The sequence below is a fragment of the Topomyia yanbarensis genome, unplaced genomic scaffold (genome assembly GCF_030247195.1).
Source record: "Topomyia yanbarensis strain Yona2022 unplaced genomic scaffold, ASM3024719v1 HiC_scaffold_4, whole genome shotgun sequence".
Lineage (NCBI taxonomy): Eukaryota > Metazoa > Arthropoda > Insecta > Diptera > Culicidae > Topomyia > Topomyia yanbarensis.
In genome coordinates this window covers 773,680-792,339 of record NW_026683602.1, presented here as the reverse complement: position 1 = coordinate 792,339, position 18,660 = coordinate 773,680, and the positions used below count along the sequence as shown (strand labels likewise).

Genomic DNA, 18,660 nt, shown 5'->3' with positions numbered 1-18,660 from the left:
CAGACAATAATCTTTTTTCCTTTTTATACGAAATACACGACACGGTGTAATCTGGTTAATATTTACATTTATTTCTGGAAACTTTTCCGTTGTACTGTGCTATATCTCTCACTGAGAAGAACATTGGGTTGAACTAGTTGTGCAGGTCGTTGGAGACTCATCAGTACTTCCACCGTCTACATTGCCGTACAGTCTAGGTGGCCATGCGGTTGAGTCGAGCTTCAGGAAAAGGCCATTCACGATAATTTTCAATTTGTCAGCGAAAATTTCAGCTGGCGTCTTTGGACCCTTGATCTTGGCCGTTACGACATGGTATGCGTTGCCCCAGGGTTTAGCGTGTGCTTCTCTGCATTCAAAAAAAATTCATCTCGGGTTTTTGGAAATCCCAAACATCGGGTAGTTACGATTTTTATTCGGAGCCAAACAAAAATTTCTTCAGTTTGGTTTCGAGGAGCCAGGGCCCTTCGGGCTCTGTGACTGGCTACGTCCTTTCCCGATTTGGCTCAAATTTGAAGCAGACGCTCCTGGTGGGACTAGGAATCGACTCATCATCACATTATTATCACTTTATCATAGCCCAGTATGTCCATTTCAGATAGATTTAGAAATGATACTGTATTATATTGAAGAAAACCGAAAACTCGGCCGTAATACCTCTATGGTAATAAGAAAAAATGCTCTAATAGCAAGACTGTTAATACTAAAACGGTCCCAACAAAAATTCAAAGTCAAATCCTCTCTGCGTCGCGCTCATGTTTTATCAGTTCTTATACACAAAATATTATTGTCATTGTACGGCGCATCAAGCAAAGCGAACACAATGTGGATAAAGACGAGTTTCGATTTTCTCTACACGACATTTTTCGTATTTGAAGATCGGCTCACACTCGGCTAGCGTCAAAGCACAGTCAGAAAAAACCGACTCGGAATAATAGTGGTGATGCTACTAGTACAGATTTATCTAGAAAAGTAGAGATTTTTTAAGCGTTTTTGATACAGATTCTGTACGGTACAGATTACAGATATTTGTACGAAAGTAAAGATTAGAACAGATTTCTTTACATTACATTAGGGTAAAAAAATTAACCCCGCGTTGCATTCCAGTAAACAGCAGATAAAGCCGGTTGTCACGGTAAAGATAGATACGTCTACCTTTATCAGGACACATGTTAGTGAACTCGGGTGATTCGTAGTTATTCTGCCTAAGCTCGACCCTCATTATCAGAAGGCAAAGATTAAGCCTGTACGATATTAAGCCTGTTCTAATGACCCTGCCACTTCTAGTTTTCCGATCTGTTTACTTCACATCCTTGCTCTCACTTGAGTACTATGGCTCTAAGTTTCATAACTTTCCCTACCCAGTAATCTCTAGCTAAATGAATGTCGTTAAAACGTAAAAAAGAAAATGTGACTAACATAGTCGAAATAAAAAAGGAAAAAAGATAAACGTTGAGTTAGACAGCTGACAGAGTGATGGCGAGAATCTGAAGTGTAGCTGGTACTGACTGAGCTGGAATTAAAGCTGACATTAGAATGCGATATGCGAGAAGCCCGTTTCCAGTAAATCAAAAGGATGAAGTCTGAGTGAAAGCTGAGCGAATCTTCTCGAAGTGCCTACGTTTACTCTGACATGCTCCATTTGATTTACTGCAAGCAGGTTTCTCGCACCTTTTGAAATTGCCCGCCCCATCTCAGCTTCTTGCAGCCACTCTGTTGGCCACCTTAGGTTGCGAACAAAGTGGCGGCGAGAATTTGAGCTGGAGCTGATATCGACATTACCTAGGCAAACTCATCCCACATTCTGACTGGTTTCTTGTGGAATTCCAGTGCAAATAAAACAATCGAGTCGCCTTGTCATTGTATGGGTACAGAATCCGGTACAGATTTTTCTATAGAAGAGTACAGATAGAAAAGATTTTTCAGCTCCCGATGCAGATTTAATTGTGGCAACACTGTGGGGTATTTCGGTCGGTGTTCAATTGAAATTTCTTTTCTACCCCAGACAACAACAGCAAGGTGGTGACTGCACACCACATGAACAGTCTTTCCCGTAATGTACGGGAAGCAAGACCTACGGTTTGGATCCACGTATCCGAACCGAGCACCAAGTTTGGGCCTGGTTCAGGTCCGGACTTGGTAAGGGAAAAAAGGGATGGGCTAGATTAGGGGGCTGGTCCGGATCCGGGAACTTATCCAGGTCAGGGTACTGGTTTATATCCGTAAACTGCCTAAAATTTTTATTTCACGATCCAATCTACACAGTAAAAAAGTAATCCTACATGCACTCGAAAAATACCGTTAATACCGCAATGCAAAATTGCGTGGTCTGTTACCAAAAAGACAATAGAATATTACCCAAAAGTAAAAGAAACATACCCGTCGGATTTTGGGTGTTGTTAATCGACACTTTAGTACTTTCAAACACTGGCTTTAGTGTTTTCAAAAATTCTAACGGAGATCCTTGAAAATGAATACAAGCTCCATTCAAAGGCGTGTTGTAACGTACTATTATAAACAACGAGCATCCAGCTCAAACCGGTTCCCCAAATAAATGTGTATCTTATCAGCAGAACTGCCCGATTGCTGTTATTTGAACGGCATAAACAAGGTGACGGCTGTACATAAATACGTAGCTGCCAACAATGGGAGAGCCCATTTGTGAGCATTATTCTATAGTGGGGTCAGTTTGCATCATTCCACGAACGGAATCGGTCACGTTCAGAAAGTATTTGTCTACAAGCTGTTGGATATCCACGTTGTTTCAGCGAGTTGTGAAATCCGATAGGAACACATTCGCGATTCTTTTGGCACGTGATAAGTAGCGAGCTAATAGATGTTAAAGAAAGTAGTTCTAGGTATGCATCAAAAGTGTGTCTTTATAGTTATTGTTGAGTATTGCTTCCGCTGTAAATTAGCTGTACCATAGTGCATTTCGACGATTGTCAATATGAGTGATAAGAGAACAGCATTCTTATCAGCTGCCATCAGATAAGTTAATCGATTATGAGCAACTAGGATCCGTGAGTTCAAAGAAGAATAATATCTTCATAATAGGTAGGAATCCTCGGTTAAACCCATTCCAGTGGTGTTGAACCAGAAATGCGGTTGGTCAACACACCGAGTGGCGAACCAAAAACTTGTTGGACCAGGCTGCAATATATGTACTTTTTCCAAAAGTTAAATTTGGGCGCCAACCCGAGAAGTCCTTCTTCGGGACATTTCAAATCATTCTTTGTTTAAATTAAGAAATAAAATCTCGAAATGAAAAAATTGATAACAAATCTTAATTTGTGAAATTGAATTTTCAATGTCACCCTATCGAACGACGGAATGAAAATAGCATCAACAAGAAGTGTTGCCAACACGAACGCTACACTAGTTGCGTCGTCGGTGTCGGCGGCGGCAGAAGACAGAGCAACTTCGTTCGTCGTTGGTTCAACCGGTGAATTCCAGATCTGTGTGAAGCGACGACGCCTGCTACGGAACGATCCTGCCTCCAGACTTGGTTGGAAATCGCGTCGCAGTAGCCGAAACGAATTGTGAATCGTGATTTGTTAGGATTTCGCTAACAAGTTTGGTGATGATAAAATTAGTTCTACAGTGATTTGGAGGTGAATTGTTTTTTTCGCTCAAAAAGATGAAATTTCAAATTTTTACTATGCTGCGATGTCCGACTACAGGTCAGATGTATACCGCGATGATGGGAATTTTCACCAACAAAGAACAGCTCCCTTCCTTGGAGTAAGCAAGATGCTAAGGGCACAACAAAAAAGGTTTTGCGCTGCTTTCGCCAGTTTAACGTGAAAAAGCCGGCCCAAACCAGCGCAAGGCGAAAACTATGCAACCGGGCAGCATAAATGCAGCATAGAAAGAGAGCGCTCGTCTGACCCTGAAAAAAAGTTCAATGTTCTCTCAAAACACTACGCCTTCTTTGTATTCTCACCCGTGCGTGAGAATGAGAGAATGGGGCGCATTTATGCTGCTCGCTTGCTACGTCCGGTGTATGCTACACACAGTGGGGTGGCGTCGCTCTTGCCGCGAGCACGACACAGTCAGTCAGTCATAGTGAAGTTATCGTTCGCCGAGGCAAGACCGAGTGAATTTTTGCGCGTGCTCGTCAGTCCGGTTTCCTCCGGTTCGACCCATATTCTGATGGGTTTAGGGATAGACAGCTGTTTCTCTTTTCTGCTAGACTGCGTGTAAGTGCAATGACTTTCCAAGTATCAACAAATCGGCGCAGTGGCGACGTTTATAGCTTTGCGGGCTGGCAGGGGATGGGATGTGAAGTAAACCTTTCTAAACGCAGACAAAACATGTGGGGAAGTGTGTGAGGCGTGTTTGGTATGACGACGCGTCATTCGAGCGCAAGAATTTTCTTTCACAGAATGATTTAATCGATAAGCGGAGTCGTGATTCGGGGTGCAATTTTCGTGTAAACGGCAAACTATTGGGAACGGGAACAATTATTCAGCATAATACTGCGAAATCCAGTGCTGTTGTAATGATGAGCTTCCGCATTGAAACGAGTGAAAAAGTAGTGGTCAGCAAATCGGTTCGATCCAGTAGTCCGAACGAGTGCACATCACTGATGGCGATTGCATGTATTTCGCGGAATTCAGTCAAATCGCCGCTCCCGCGTCCACTCGTGGCAATGAACTTATGGATGATGCTTTTATGTCTGTTATATCGTACCGTGCCTACCGTTGTGTACAATCGGTCACACCTATCTAATTACCATTGCTTTTCAATTGTAAAAAATGTGATTGCCATAACATCTAATGCCGAACCTCTCCATCTATTCGCGTAGATCAATCACCCGTACCAATAGCCGCCATTTCACCACACAATGAACCGGGACAAAGAATACAACAAGAACAAACCGGAAAACCCGATTCGTAATGCGTCCTTCCTGTCGCGACAGACCTTCTGGTGGTTGAAGGAAATTTTCCGGGCCGGTTTGCGGAACGAGATCACGGAAGATCTACTGTATGCTACACTGCCCGAGCATAAAAGTGGCCGCCTGACGATCAAATTCGAGCGACTGTGGGCCGAGGAGCTTCAGCGGCAGCAACCTAGCCTGTTGCGGACGTTTTTCCGAGCGTACGGGAAGGCTACGCTGTTCTGGGGACTGCTGTTCTCTGTGCTTGAAACGGCCAATCGGGTGGCTCAAGTGTTGTTCCTCGGGGCGTTGGTATCGTACTTTTCGCCCGGTCAAACGGACATCAGTGAACGCCATGCCTACTACTACGCTGCGGGAGTGATTTTCTGCTCGCTTGTTCCTGTAATTACATTCCATCCATTTATTCTGTACATTTTCGAGATCGGTATGAAGCTTCGCATCGGTGCCTCCTGCCTGATCTACAGCAAGGTGAGTAACCGAGTAAGCTTATCTAAATAATAGCCTGGTGTCGCGTGTCATCAATCATGTGCGTAGATAAAGCGAATGGTAAATATTGCAGATTCTCGGAAATTAGAGCACCGTTGCTAACTGGGCCGTGTTGGGAGTTATTATCTAACAGCTTTTTTTTTGTTATTTCCAGTCAATGAAGCTAACGAAATCGGCAGCCAATACCGACGGGCTAAGTGGAAAAATCATCAATCTCCTATCCAATGATGTGGGCCGATTCGATATTGCTCTCTGCTTCGTTCACGATCTTTGGAAAGGACCCGCCGAATGTTTTCTGCTGGGATACTTCATCTATCTGGAGGTGGGATATTCCGGCTTGCTCGGGATGGCATTCCTGCTCAGTTTTATTCCACTGCAAGGTATGATGTACATTATGAATAAGGTATGCATTAAAAATGGACTTATTTCGGATGGCGATGAAAAAACAACAACAAAAGATAGTTCAATGGATCAAATTTTCCTTAAAACTTACACTTGTTACGCCTGCTACAATAAAATTTTGCCCTGCCGAGTAGTCTTGCGGTAGTTAGCTGGAACCTTAGCCGTGACCGACGAAAAGATGGATGTCAGCAGGTTCTCAGGTCATCCGTGGCCTCTGCGATCAGCGATATTGGAGTAGATCTAGAAAGAGGAAGCTATAAAAGCCGGGTCGACCGTATCCGGCGGACACGCTGTTCCTCACGATGTCCAACTTCTTCACTCAGGGGTGGATCTGGCACTACGAACAATCCATCGAACGTAGTTGTTCCTCGTCATTACAGCTGAATATATCGTCGTGGTTCGTCAAGGCTGTTGAAAATTAACTGATAACTTTTTGATTTTTTCCGCACAAAATAGGATTGCTACGAATCCATTTTTTAATGCATGCCTTACCAGCACATTCCGATTGTCACTCTAACTGTCGTTATTCTCCCGCAGCCTGGATCGGTAAAAAGGCCGCCACCTACAGGATGAAGGCAGCCAAACGAACGGACAGCCGGGTGCGCTTCATGAATGAAATCATCCAGGGTATTCAGGTGATTAAGATGTACACCTGGGAAAGCTCATTCGCTAAGATGGTGAAGCAGATTCGGCGCAAAGAAATCAACGCCATCCGGGGTGGAGCCTACGTACGAGCTACGCTGACCTCGTTCTTTGTGATATCACGAGTTTCGATCTTCCTTAGCTTGCTATCTTACACGTACACGGGAAATCTAATCACTGCTCGGAAGGTGTTCATCGTGTCCAGGTTCTACACTATCTTGAATGATTCGATGGTGCATTTTTGGCCGATGGCAATTACTTTCTGTGCGGAAGGATACATTTCGGTGAAACGAACGCAGGATTTCCTGCTGACGATGGAGGGAAAGGCGAAAACCAAAGCGACAGAAATTGCCCAGAAAATTACGGCTAATAGTAGTGTTTTGATTGAGAATGAAGAGAAGAAGTCTGCGGCGAATAATGGAATGGTTGAGCACAGTGAGGAAGCAGAACGGTTACTCATAGCGAGGAGGGTTGTGAATTTCAATAGCGAGAAGAAAGGGATTGTAATGGAAGACGTTACGGCTAGATGGTTTATGAGTGAAGAAGAGTCAAACGTTGGCGTGACTTCGGTGACTACTACGATCGAAGCAGGCCGGCTATGCGTAGTGATTGGACCGGTTGGTTCAGGAAAGACCACTCTTCTACAAGTTATGTTAGGAGAGTTGGAGGTAGATGAGGGATTGGTACAGATAAATGGAACGATAAGTTATGCAGCACAGGAACCGTGGCTGTTTGGAGATAGCATACGGAACAATATTCTGTTTGTTGAAGAGTACGACGAACAAAGGTACTTAACAGTGATCAAGATATGTGCATTGGAGCGAGACTTTGAGATGTTACCGCATGGAGATCAAACGATCGTCGGAGAACGTGGCATTAGTCTCAGTGGAGGACAGAAGGCAAGAGTCAGTCTGGCACGGGCTGTCTACAAAAAGAGCGACATCTACCTCCTGGACGATCCACTATCGGCTGTTGACACTCATGTTGGCAAACACATATTCGAAATGTGCATCCGCGATTTTCTAGCCGATAAAGTTTGCGTGTTGGTGACGCATCAGTTGCAGTATTTAAAGGACGTACAACACGTTTTGTTAATGGAAGCAGGATCGGTAGAGACACAGGGAACGTTCCGAGAGTTGAAAAGGACACGGCTCGATTCAATCACGTCGCTGAGTTCGGAGGACTCTTCGACGGAGAATAAATTTGAGGAAGACTTCAAAAAAGTGACAGCTCACAGCGAAAGCATGGTTCTGGATGATGAAAAGCAAGAGGAAGAGAAAGAATCTCAAGGACAGGGTACAGTGAAGCTGTCAGTGTACAAAACCTACATCACAGCGATCGACAGCTACTTGTGGATATTTTTCATTGCATTGTTTATAATCCTAGCACAATTCGCTACGAGTGGTGTTGACTACTTCGTAGCTGAGTGGGTTAACTGGGAAGAATCGTTGGGTGCCAGCACAGTCTCGTTTAAGAATAATCAATCCATTGGGGATCTACTAGATACCAACGAAGCACTAGACACGGAAGCGACGGGAAATCACAACGATGAAAGATGGGAGTACATTCACACTTACGCCATTCTACTTGGTCTGTTTGTTTATCTGATTGTCCAGCGCACCTTCTCATTCTATCACGCGTGCTTACGAATCTCAATGAAATTTCACGATCGAATGTTCCGTGGCTTAACCCGAGCAACAATGCGGTTCTTTAATACTAACCCTTCGGGGCGAATTTTAAACCGCTTTTCCAAGGATATTGGATCAATCGACACCTCCCTACCATTATCTCTATTCGAATGTTGTGTGGTAAGTATGCGGAACAAGTTATCATTCAATACGTTGACACTTATCCGTTTATTCTAAACAGTTCATACTGGACATGATTACCGTAGTATCACTAGTGTCGATCGTCAATTACTGGTTCCTTCTACCGACGGTTATAGCTGCCATCGTCATGTACTACTTCCGCCGGATTTACCTCACCAGTTCGCGGGTTGTCAAACGCATCGAATCGGTCAATCGATCGCCACTCTTCTCCCAGACGAACGCAACACTCCAGGGCCTGTCGACGATTCGTGCCTTTCAGGCGCAGGACACGCTGGTCCGAGAATTCAACGAACAAATGGATGCTAACACGTCCGCCTGGTACATTTTCATTACCACAACGAGGGCGTTTGCTTTCTGGTTGGACTTTCTGTGTGTGATCTACATAGCGGTTATCACCTTAACCTTCGTCGTGTGGGGACAGAACGTACTTGGAGGAAGCGTTGGTTTAGCGATTACCCAAACTATGGGCCTGATAGGAATGTGCCAGTGGGGTTTTCGACAATCGGCCGAGCTTGAAAATCAAATGGTCTCAGTGGAGAGAGCGGTCGAGTATACGAACTTAAAATCAGAGCCGCCGCTGGAATCAGCACATAAGTACAGACCGCAAAGGAATTGGCCCGAGGACGGTATGGTGAAGTTTGTGAATGTGGAGCTAAGCTACTCGGAAGACGGGGAAAAGGTTTTGAAGGATTTGAACTTTTCCATTCAGCCTAATGAGAAGATTGGGATAGTCGGTCGGACAGGAGCTGGCAAGTCTTCACTCATTCAGGCATTGTTCCGACTAGCTCCCTATGAAGGAGTGATCGAGATCGATGGTATTGATACGAAGACACTTGGGTTGAAGGATCTGAGAAGCAAGATATCGATCATTCCGCAGGATCCGATTTTGTTTTCCGGGACTCTACGAAGTAATTTGGATCCGTGCGAGGAGAAGACCGACGAAGAACTGTGGAATGCTTTGGATCAGGTGGAATTGAAAGAGGCTGTTTCCTCTCTGGCTGGCGGATTGGAATGTAAGATGTCCGACGGTGGCAGCAACTTCAGCATGGGCCAACGACAGCTGGTTTGTCTAGCTAGAGCCATACTTAGGAAGAACAAAATTCTAGTTTTAGATGAAGCTACCGCCAACGTTGACCCGGAGTAAGTATTTCTACTGCTATATACTGTTGATATGAAAATAACCAAATCGATCATCCGTAGGACGGATAAACTAATTCAAACTACGATTCGCACACAATTCGCCGACTGCACAGTATTAACCATCGCTCACCGGCTGCACACGGTCATGGATAGTGACAGGGTGCTGGTGATGGATGCCGGTCGAGTGGTAGAATTTGGACACCCTCATAAGTTAATGCACGGAGCAACCGGCTATCTGCGAAGGCTGGTAGAGCAAACCGGAGTGGCAACGGCCGCTTCGTTGATACGGATTGCCGACGAGAGCCATAAAATTAAAATCAAAATGTAGTGGCGAAGTAGAAGCGTACCCTGACACCACTTAAAAACAGGAACTGCCTCAATCAACTAGAAAACTTAAGGGACTAAAGTGCTTACAAACTTTTTTTACGAAATTTAGCTGCTAGCTTTTACAACCTAGACCACAATTTTATACTGTTAGAGAAGAGATAAATAATTAGTACAAAAATGGCGTCGTTTCTAATGTCACAGCCTTTACCGCAGTGCATTTTTGTATTAATTGAATCCGTCGTTCTGTTCTGGCGATTCATAGAGTAAGGCACTCATCATGTGCGCGTACGATCGTAGCACTACTCCTACAATTGTTCTTTATACTAATAACCGGCTGTCGAAATAGAAGGTATTGTAGTACCAAGGTTTTGCCTTTTAAATCCGTCAATCATTGAATTTGTTCCCGTTCAAATGGTACTGATGGACCTTTGATACCATGTCAGTAGTTTCACTTTCAGAATGACGAAGTTTGCCAACAAACAACAATCATTCATTCGGTCCTTGATTGGCATGCGATTAATAGGCTGTAATTGGCTTTGTCTCCCGTTTTTTTAGTGGATGGATGTGAGTTTCATTTGTCTGCGCACAGTTCATGGCGAACACAACGGATTCGTGTGTGATGATCGTACATGTAGAAAGAGCGTATGAATGAATGGAAGCCAGGACCGGTTCGAAAACAAATAACAAGATAACCTTTTGATTTCCTCTTTGCTATGGTTCGCCGCCGCATTACGAATGGTATCTCGTTTAGGCGGAAAATCTACGCACAATGGAATTGCTATTTTTAGAAATATTACACTGTGTTTGGCAGCCGAAGCGCGCTTTGGTTTGGCTCTGTTTATCGGAAATTCTTCTTGACCCTTTAAGCACCAGTTGCATCATATTTTGGGGGAAAACGTAGTTGAATGTTCCGCGGCCTCAGGGACCAGATGGGGATACGGCACTAAAGCCCCACTTCGAAATTTTTCAAAAATAACAACAAACAAATTATTTCCAGCCACCAAAGACAACATCACGCTTCTGTTTCTGCTCGAGTCATCGCGAAACGAACGATAAAGGCAGTTACTTTTATATGTGCCTTGTCACACTGACAAAAGAAACTGTTACTTTGTTTCGTCCCGATTCTCGTGATTTATCGAAAAAGGATGAAAAAATATAAAAAAAAACTGAGGCCATAATAAAGTTTGATATTAAAATGACAAGTTTTTAAATTGCACACAAAACCGTGATGTTTTTAACAATCAGGGCCAAAAGTGGTAAAACTTCGTTTTTACTGAGATGCTAGTTCTTTTACTCACGAATTAAATACATTGGTACATCGGATGCCAATTGCTGCTAAAACATATTAATCAATCAATCAAATATGTATCTATCAATGTTTGGTTCCCATTTTCGCTCTTGGATTTCGGTCGATTTCTACAGTTAATATTTAATGTCGGTAGAAGTTTCAAAACAACATGACGATACAGCAAACAGACATCAATAAGCGACCAAGGAGAGCGACTAAAATGTTGCGACTGGTTGAATCTATAAGACAATAATGTTTGGATTCTATGTATCCAGTATGTGATAGTCTCTAGTTTTTTTTATGCTTTATGGAATAAAAAGAGAAAGTTGGATACTGTCGGAAAATTGAAGATCTTTTCATGCCAACAGCATAAAAACAAAGCTTTAAGACTACCTTATTTTATCCGCTACAGGAGACAGAGTTTTGATGCGTACTACAATGTTGCTGGATTTTAATTCTTCTAAAATTTTGGACGTTGTATCTCTTCGAACAAAAAGCTTGTTTCTGCCACGTCTTTTCAATAATATCTGGAATATGATCGTCAACTCCAAAGGAAGCTCTACAAACTCTTGTTATGATACCAAATAGCTAAAATTAGCAGTTCGGACACAGTGAGGGAAAGTTAAAAAAATTGTATATAATTTCTGGAGAAATTTTAGAATAGGACGTAAGTAACGATGAGAGATTCTCTTTGAGGTATTTCTCTTTTCCTCATTACACCGTCATTTCGCCATTTACTACTCCACTCTTGGTGTAATATTCTGATAAAAACCGTCGGTGTTCGATATATACTGGAAAATTAGTGCACAGTGACGTTGTAATAATCGAAAGAGAAGGAAACAAAGAGAGGCTCTGAAGGTTACTTATGTCCTATTTTGAATTTTCTCCAGATTTGACCACCATTAGCAGTGGTACCAGAATAATTGAATATTTCGCCAATAGGTTTTTGCTTATTATCTTTTTCCGCAAGCGTTGGAGCGTTTTACGGTCTTCGAAACTGCGTTTTCTTATTAAATCTCATATGAATAGCATATATCGATTTATTTTTAGGAGGCAATGGGAGGAATTATTTTGTAAAAGTTAATTTTCTCGAGCGAAATCCCATGTAGCAAATAATTTTACCAGTCATGCTCAAATTTTGCACAGATATTCTAGGACCCAAATTCAATGTAGTATGATTTAGATTACAAATATCAAAAAAACGAGTAAGCGCCAAATTCACGCGATTGCACAGAATAGGAGTAAAGCCATGTCAAGTGATCCTCGATTTTTTCGCAAAATCACCGATCTTCTTAAGGTATATTTTATTGTATAGGGATTATGGTGAATAGCTTTTGGTATTAATATTTCGTTACAATTCCTTTTTTTCTTTAAGATATTAACCCTTAAACTTTATTGCATGATAAAATTGAAAATTTTATATCTCAAAAACTACTGAAGATAATTCAATGAATTTTTGCATACTTATGGAATGATATTTGCACTATCTTATAAAAATATTTTTACTTTATAATTGCGTGAATAACGGTACTTTGCATCTATTTAAAATTTTCAATTGTATTTTTTCTTGTGTTCTTCACGCTAAAAATTTTCAAAACGTATGTTAAGTTATGCGGCAATCTTTCACCTTCAATAATCTGTATTTATAATTTTTCATTTTTGTTCCTATCGAGAGTTATGGAGGATTTTGTAACAGTGCGCTGTTTCAACGCACGGCCCACTTTGATGCAGCCCGCGAGAACGTTCATATTGGCAACGTCGCACGTCACTACGTCAGAAAGCGCATCGTGTAGGAAGTGCGCATCGCATGACTAAAAGAAACCATATCTCTCGATTAGCGCAAAAGGGCAAACTTTTCAATACGAATTATCGAAGGTAATTTTTTTCCGGATATTTTGAGATGCGTTAAATTTTTTTGACTGAAGTGCACAACGAAAATTATAGTTGTTAAATATATTTTATATTATTATAATTTAACGCTACTAACGATTAACATCTTTAAAAACACTTTTGTTAGTCAAAATACATCTACGTTATATCCAAATTCTTTTTTAGTCTACAACATTACTATATGAAAGTGGAAAATCTTATGCCAACAGCATTTTATTTCACGTTTTTATTTTCACCGAGTGAACAACGATGTGTCTTTTGAAAAAAGTTTACGTAAAATCTGTTGTTCAATCGCATCGATGTTGGGGTTTTTTATCACTATTGCTTCTGTTAATTCTGTTGATTGGTGGTTCTCCAAGTTCTGGTACGATATTATTTATTTTTGTCGAATTTCAATTATTCATCAACGATCTTTATTTCAAAATCCTCGTTACAGTTTTCCGCATGTACCTGTTGAGTCATCGAATATTCCAGTTCCATTACTTTGGCAAACACTATAAGAAGAAAAATTAAACGCGTAAATTTTCCTATATTTTAAACGCGTTATAGAGGAACCCATTACTATAAACATTGGATGTAAAATCGAAAATTTAAGGAAAATTGTGTTTTGTTCATGTCCATATTTATTTTCGTTGTATTTTTTGCGCCCATTACGACATATGCTACACATGTGTTGACCAATATAATTTTTAAATTTATCACTCCACATGGATGCCATAAAAACAAGATACGACGAACATATTTATGAATTTTTTTTAACGGAATACATCATTCGTGTGATCGACCCATATTTATAACATAAATCAATCGAATGTTTTTTTGAGCAAATATTGTATATCTTGAGATAATATAGCATTTCGTCCAGTTCTCTCTATATGGGAAACACCCAAGTGCGATCGAAACAAAAACAAACGTCAAAACGTTTTCTCACTCGCACTGATGCAAATTAAATGAGCGCGTAATTTAACGCACGACCCGATGACGCATGGCTGAAAAGGCGCTATGTGGATTTAAGAAAAGATTCACAATCTACCTCTTAGACAAAACCAAGTGAAAATAAAACGTGGTGAAATATGTCAATTTGTGAAAAATATGCTAACGCAGATTAAAACATGCCCACTGCTCAACTTTGCTCATCGGCTGGCAATAACCGAGCGCACTTGTCCGAGGTATTGAGTGACAGAAAATTAAATAACTCTTGAACAATATAATAACGCTAAAGAGCATGCAAATTACTCAGAAAAAATTCACTTTCAATTATCCATAAAGAAAAGCTTGTCTTTTTGCTTTAATCTCAGAGATGCCATTTTTGAACATGAGATACGCTCCTTCAAAGCGATGCGCATTAGGACGTTGCGACGTGCGGCATTGCCAATAGGTACGTTCTCGCGGGTTGCATCAAAATGAGCCATGCGTTGAAACAGCGCACAGTTACAAAATCCTCTATAACTCTCGATAGGAACAAAAATGAAAAATTATAAATACAGATTATTGAAGGTAAAAGATTTTCGCATAATTTGACATAAGTTTTGAAAATTTTTAGCGTGAAGAACACAAGCAGAAATACAACTGAAAACTTTAAATAGATGCAAAGTACCGTTATTTACACAATTATAAACCAAAAACATTTTTATAAGATAGTGCAAATATCATTCCATAAGTGTGCAAAAATTCATTGAATTATCTTCAGTAGTTTTTGAGATACAAAATTTTCAATTTTATCATGCAATAAAGTTTAAGGGTTAATATCTTAAAGAAAAAAAGGAATTGTAACGAAATATTTATACCAAAAGCTAATCACCATAATCCCTATACAATAAATTATACCTCATGAAGATCGGTGATTTTGCGAAAAATTCGAGGATCACTTGACATGGCTTTACTCATAGGTAAAATAAGCGTTGAATCGTTCCTCCACCTCTACAAATCGCCTACGAGAGCAGAAATTTCCGGGCAAATTTGACATTCTCTTCTCTCGGACATTCAGCATCAGAATTGATACATTTTCGCATTAATTTTTTAAACCGCGCAGTTTTTAAAAAAATCTGCACACATTAGGTATTGTTTTAAATAACACTTGAAGACGAGAAACGTCAGAATATTTATCACAATTCTTCGTCCACTTGGATTTTGAATCATTTAATTTCAACAGCAGCGTGGTTGTCATCCCCTAGGAGATAGATAACATTCCATTGTCTTTCTTCGTGTAGTACTCGGCGGTTAGAAATATCACAGCCAAGAATTGATCCATTGCTGGATTGCTACTTCTATGCCGTAGAAGCGGGCCCGTAGCATTATTATAAAATTGTTACAGCCCTACCCAGAGCCAACCAGTCCTACACTAACTTCAATCCCTGGTTGAAATGTCACCTGAGATTTTTGATGTCTCTGGAAATGAATTGTTTCATTTTAAATTTCCAAGACCTGGAACTGTTTCTTCGACTGCTTCCTTGGGCTAGTATACTTACAAGCACTCTCATCTGCTTATTACTTTAAGCAGCAGTAAAAGATGTCCCCACATGGTGGATATCCTGTGCCAAGAGAACATAATAATTTGTCATGGTGAGTGGTGAATCTCTTTTCAATATTTCTGCAAAATAGTATTAGAGCGTTGTGTAAAGGAACGTTTACGATTCCTCGAGTGCCGTGTTGGATGGGAAATATCAATTTCTTCTATTCAGTACGATTGCAATTCAAAATCTGCGCTCACTGGAGCAAGCAGGTTTTGATACAGGCAACCCGGTGCCTCCGTAGATGCATGCATTAAAAACTGGAATCGGTGACGACACCGTCGATCGCCACGTTGTGAACGGGCATGTACACGTGGTAGTCCTTCATAGAGGGCTTGGCGTCAGTAACGTCATTTGCTTGATTTTTGTGATGGTATCCAACGGGGAAAACAGATCGAAATGGTGAGTTAAACATAAGCAATTATGTGAAAACATTCCCCCTAGAGGCAGGATTCAAATCTGCAACCCTCGAAACTCCGGCCCAATGCAGAAGCCCTTATGTGATCTGTGGACTATGATGACGTCCCAGAAAGAACACATGATGATCGCATTGGCGACAGTGATCGTGTGACCTCGCTCTAGACACGGACAAAAAACACCGATTGACTCTTTGAATATTCATAAAACAATTTCGCCGATGAAATATGTTGGAGTTGAGTTGAGACTAGGGCTTGCAAAGACAGCTTTTAATATTTTTGTTGCCAAATGTTTTTCTGAAAAATGTTCCCCGCTTAGTGCTTTTAATATTTAAAGTGAGATTTTCAAAAGATTTTTTTTTCTTGAATTGACACGTTTAAAGCGTTTTTAAAACAATTGGCATACAAACATTAAAAGCTGCATTTCCAAGCTCAAGTCTCATTTTAACTCAAAAAAAATTCCATATCCCAGACAGGCATTTTTTTAGAGATTATGTGAAAAAATTTCCCGCAGGGTATCTAGCGGGAAAATTAAATAGATGTAATGCGTTGGGTGGCCGCGGCTACCCAACACATTACATCTATTTAATTTTCCCGCTAGATAGAATTTTTTCACATAATCTCTAAAAAATGCCTGTCTGGGATATGGAAATTTTTTGAGTTAAGATGAGACTTGAGCTTGGGAATGCAGCTTTTAATGTTTGTATGCCAATTGTTTTAAAAACGCTTTAAACGTGTCAATTCAAGAAAAAAACTCAGTTTAAATATTAAAAACAACATTTTTCAGAAAAACATTTGGCAACAAAAATATTAAAAGCTGTCTCCTAAAACCCAAGTCTCAACTCAACTCCAACATATTTCATGGACGAAATTGTTTTATGAATATTCAAAGAGTCAATTGGTGTTTTTCACAAGTGAAAATTTATGCACGACCACTTTGCTCAACCCCTTAATCATGTCTGATTGAGCTCAACTTTTTCATAGAGACTGTTTTCTAGATGCTAATGCTGCTGATGTGTGTCCGGTTACAAAATTCGATGATCACTTTTTCCTCATACATGCCATTGGCATCCTAATATATACAGTTTCCTGAATAGATGCACACTCTGTCGCCTTCAAACACCTAGCGTCGAATGATTTTGTGAATATACAGTTGAAGATTTGCGGCTGGAATTAACATAAAATGAGCGACAAACTAACACGAACATCGGTCGAATTAGTTTGAAATATGGCGTGGGAATTTATGGAAATAAACATAACAATTGGTGAAGAAACAAATATTCAAATAAATTCTTCGTATTTTTGTGTAGCCTCTATGATGGATTGCCCTTAATGCGCAAATTGGTCTCATTCAATTTTCCCTTTTGGGAATTAATATTGCATAGTGCTAGGCGTTTGGTTCCCTAACCAAACAACAGAAGTTCGTTCCCGCTTTCTCATCGGCTAACCAGTGCTTCTGTGTTTGCTTCCCGGGACATCACTAGGGACAAACAAGTTGCTTTAGGCGTTTACGCGTGTTGTGTGAACTGTTTTTGTGTCTAACTAGTGTTCATTTGGGTACTAGTTTAGATACATTGTGTAACTAGAGACCCAGTCGGTGCTATTTACCACCCTACTTGGGACCAGCCAGTTGATTAAGTGTTCACACAAGACATGTGATTTTTTGAATTTAGTGTGTAAGTGGTGCCAAGATTGTGTCAGTTACTGAAGAGGAGTCGCAGAAACTTTCATGTGTAGATCTGAAAAAAGCACATTTGGTACATATTGATATGACGTTTTACAGCAGAAATACGTCCAATTTTTCATGCAAGGTACATGAATAGATCAACAAAAAGACGTACCACATCTGAATAAAATTTTATAAATAAAATTCACATAAAAAGTCATAGTAGAATCAAAAAAACATTTTTTCCGCTCCCATGACTGCAAGGGTTGACCGTAATGATTTGGTAAACCAAGCGCACACGGAAGCTTGCTGAACCCCACCCTCTGTCCGCACAGCTCGGAAGTGGGGCACGCGAAATCCAACATGACGCCACTCGGAATCGATTCGAACCTGTTTCGGACCAGTCAAAATAGTGCTTGATGTTGATGTGTGCACTATTGCTCTTCATGTTTGCTGCTAGCTACAGTAGGGAAGTAGGGTTGATGTACCAATTGTCACATGCTTATGGAAAACTTTTGTTAAAATCGATTAAAAGATCTACGGTCACTGTTTATATGTTAAACGAAACGCTTTCAATCCCTATTTCCTAGAAAAAAATATAAAGACTGCTTACTAAGCAATTTATGTATTTGAAACCGCTTGTACTGCTATAGGAATGCATGTACCAATAGTTGTCCCATAGCTAATTTCGGTTCCTATTGTTCCTTAATTAGGCATACTATTGGTACACCTCAACTATAGGAGCACCGACCCTACTAAAAAGTTGAGAATGTTTTTTGTACCACTGCCACTTTGACTGTGGATTACGCCCCGATCAAGTCGACCTTGACTGAGTGATGACGAGTAGATTTCGGGTGGAATAAAATTGACGTATACATTCGGTAGGTAGATACAGAACAACACACCTACACAGACGAACGGATGGTGACTTTGTTGTCGTCGTCGTCGTTGTCGTTGGTCGTGAGGAACGAACACGGTGAAGGTCGCGCTCGTGGATCAACGCATTCCGAAACGGTGGGTGATGGGTTTCATTAACAGTATTTTTTGTTTTGGGTTTTTATCGGGCCGCCGGTGGCACAATCCCACCGATACTATCAGCTCTTGTGCTTCGGATTTATGCGTAATTGGTGTTGATGGTTGGATTTGACAGCGGAACGCGATAAT

General features: G+C 40.8%; 2 protein-coding genes across 4 annotated transcripts in view; one reads left to right on the top strand and one right to left on the bottom strand.

Annotated features, from left to right (window-relative positions):
* LOC131695481 (uncharacterized) overlaps positions 1 to 18,660 on the bottom strand; it is a 98,994-nt gene that overhangs the window by 17,661 nt on the left and 62,673 nt on the right. The window lies entirely within an intron of this gene.
* LOC131695477 (ATP-binding cassette sub-family C member 4-like) lies at positions 2,727 to 9,940 on the top strand. Of its 3 annotated transcripts, none has more exons than XM_058984003.1 (6): positions 2,727 to 2,855; positions 4,808 to 5,368; positions 5,541 to 5,766; positions 6,326 to 8,238; positions 8,300 to 9,399; positions 9,460 to 9,940. In XM_058984003.1, exons 2-6 carry the CDS (start codon positions 4,847 to 4,849, stop codon positions 9,725 to 9,727), a joined length of 4,029 nt encoding a protein of 1,342 aa, XP_058839986.1. In that variant the 5' UTR covers positions 2,727 to 2,855; positions 4,808 to 4,846; the 3' UTR covers positions 9,728 to 9,940. The 3 variants fall into 3 exon arrangements, with proteins under 3 accessions (XP_058839986.1, XP_058839987.1, XP_058839985.1); XM_058984004.1 differs by lacking the exon at positions 2,727 to 2,855 and adding an exon at positions 3,517 to 3,611; XM_058984002.1 differs by lacking the exon at positions 2,727 to 2,855 and adding an exon at positions 4,014 to 4,199 and having other exon boundaries at positions 9,460 to 9,939.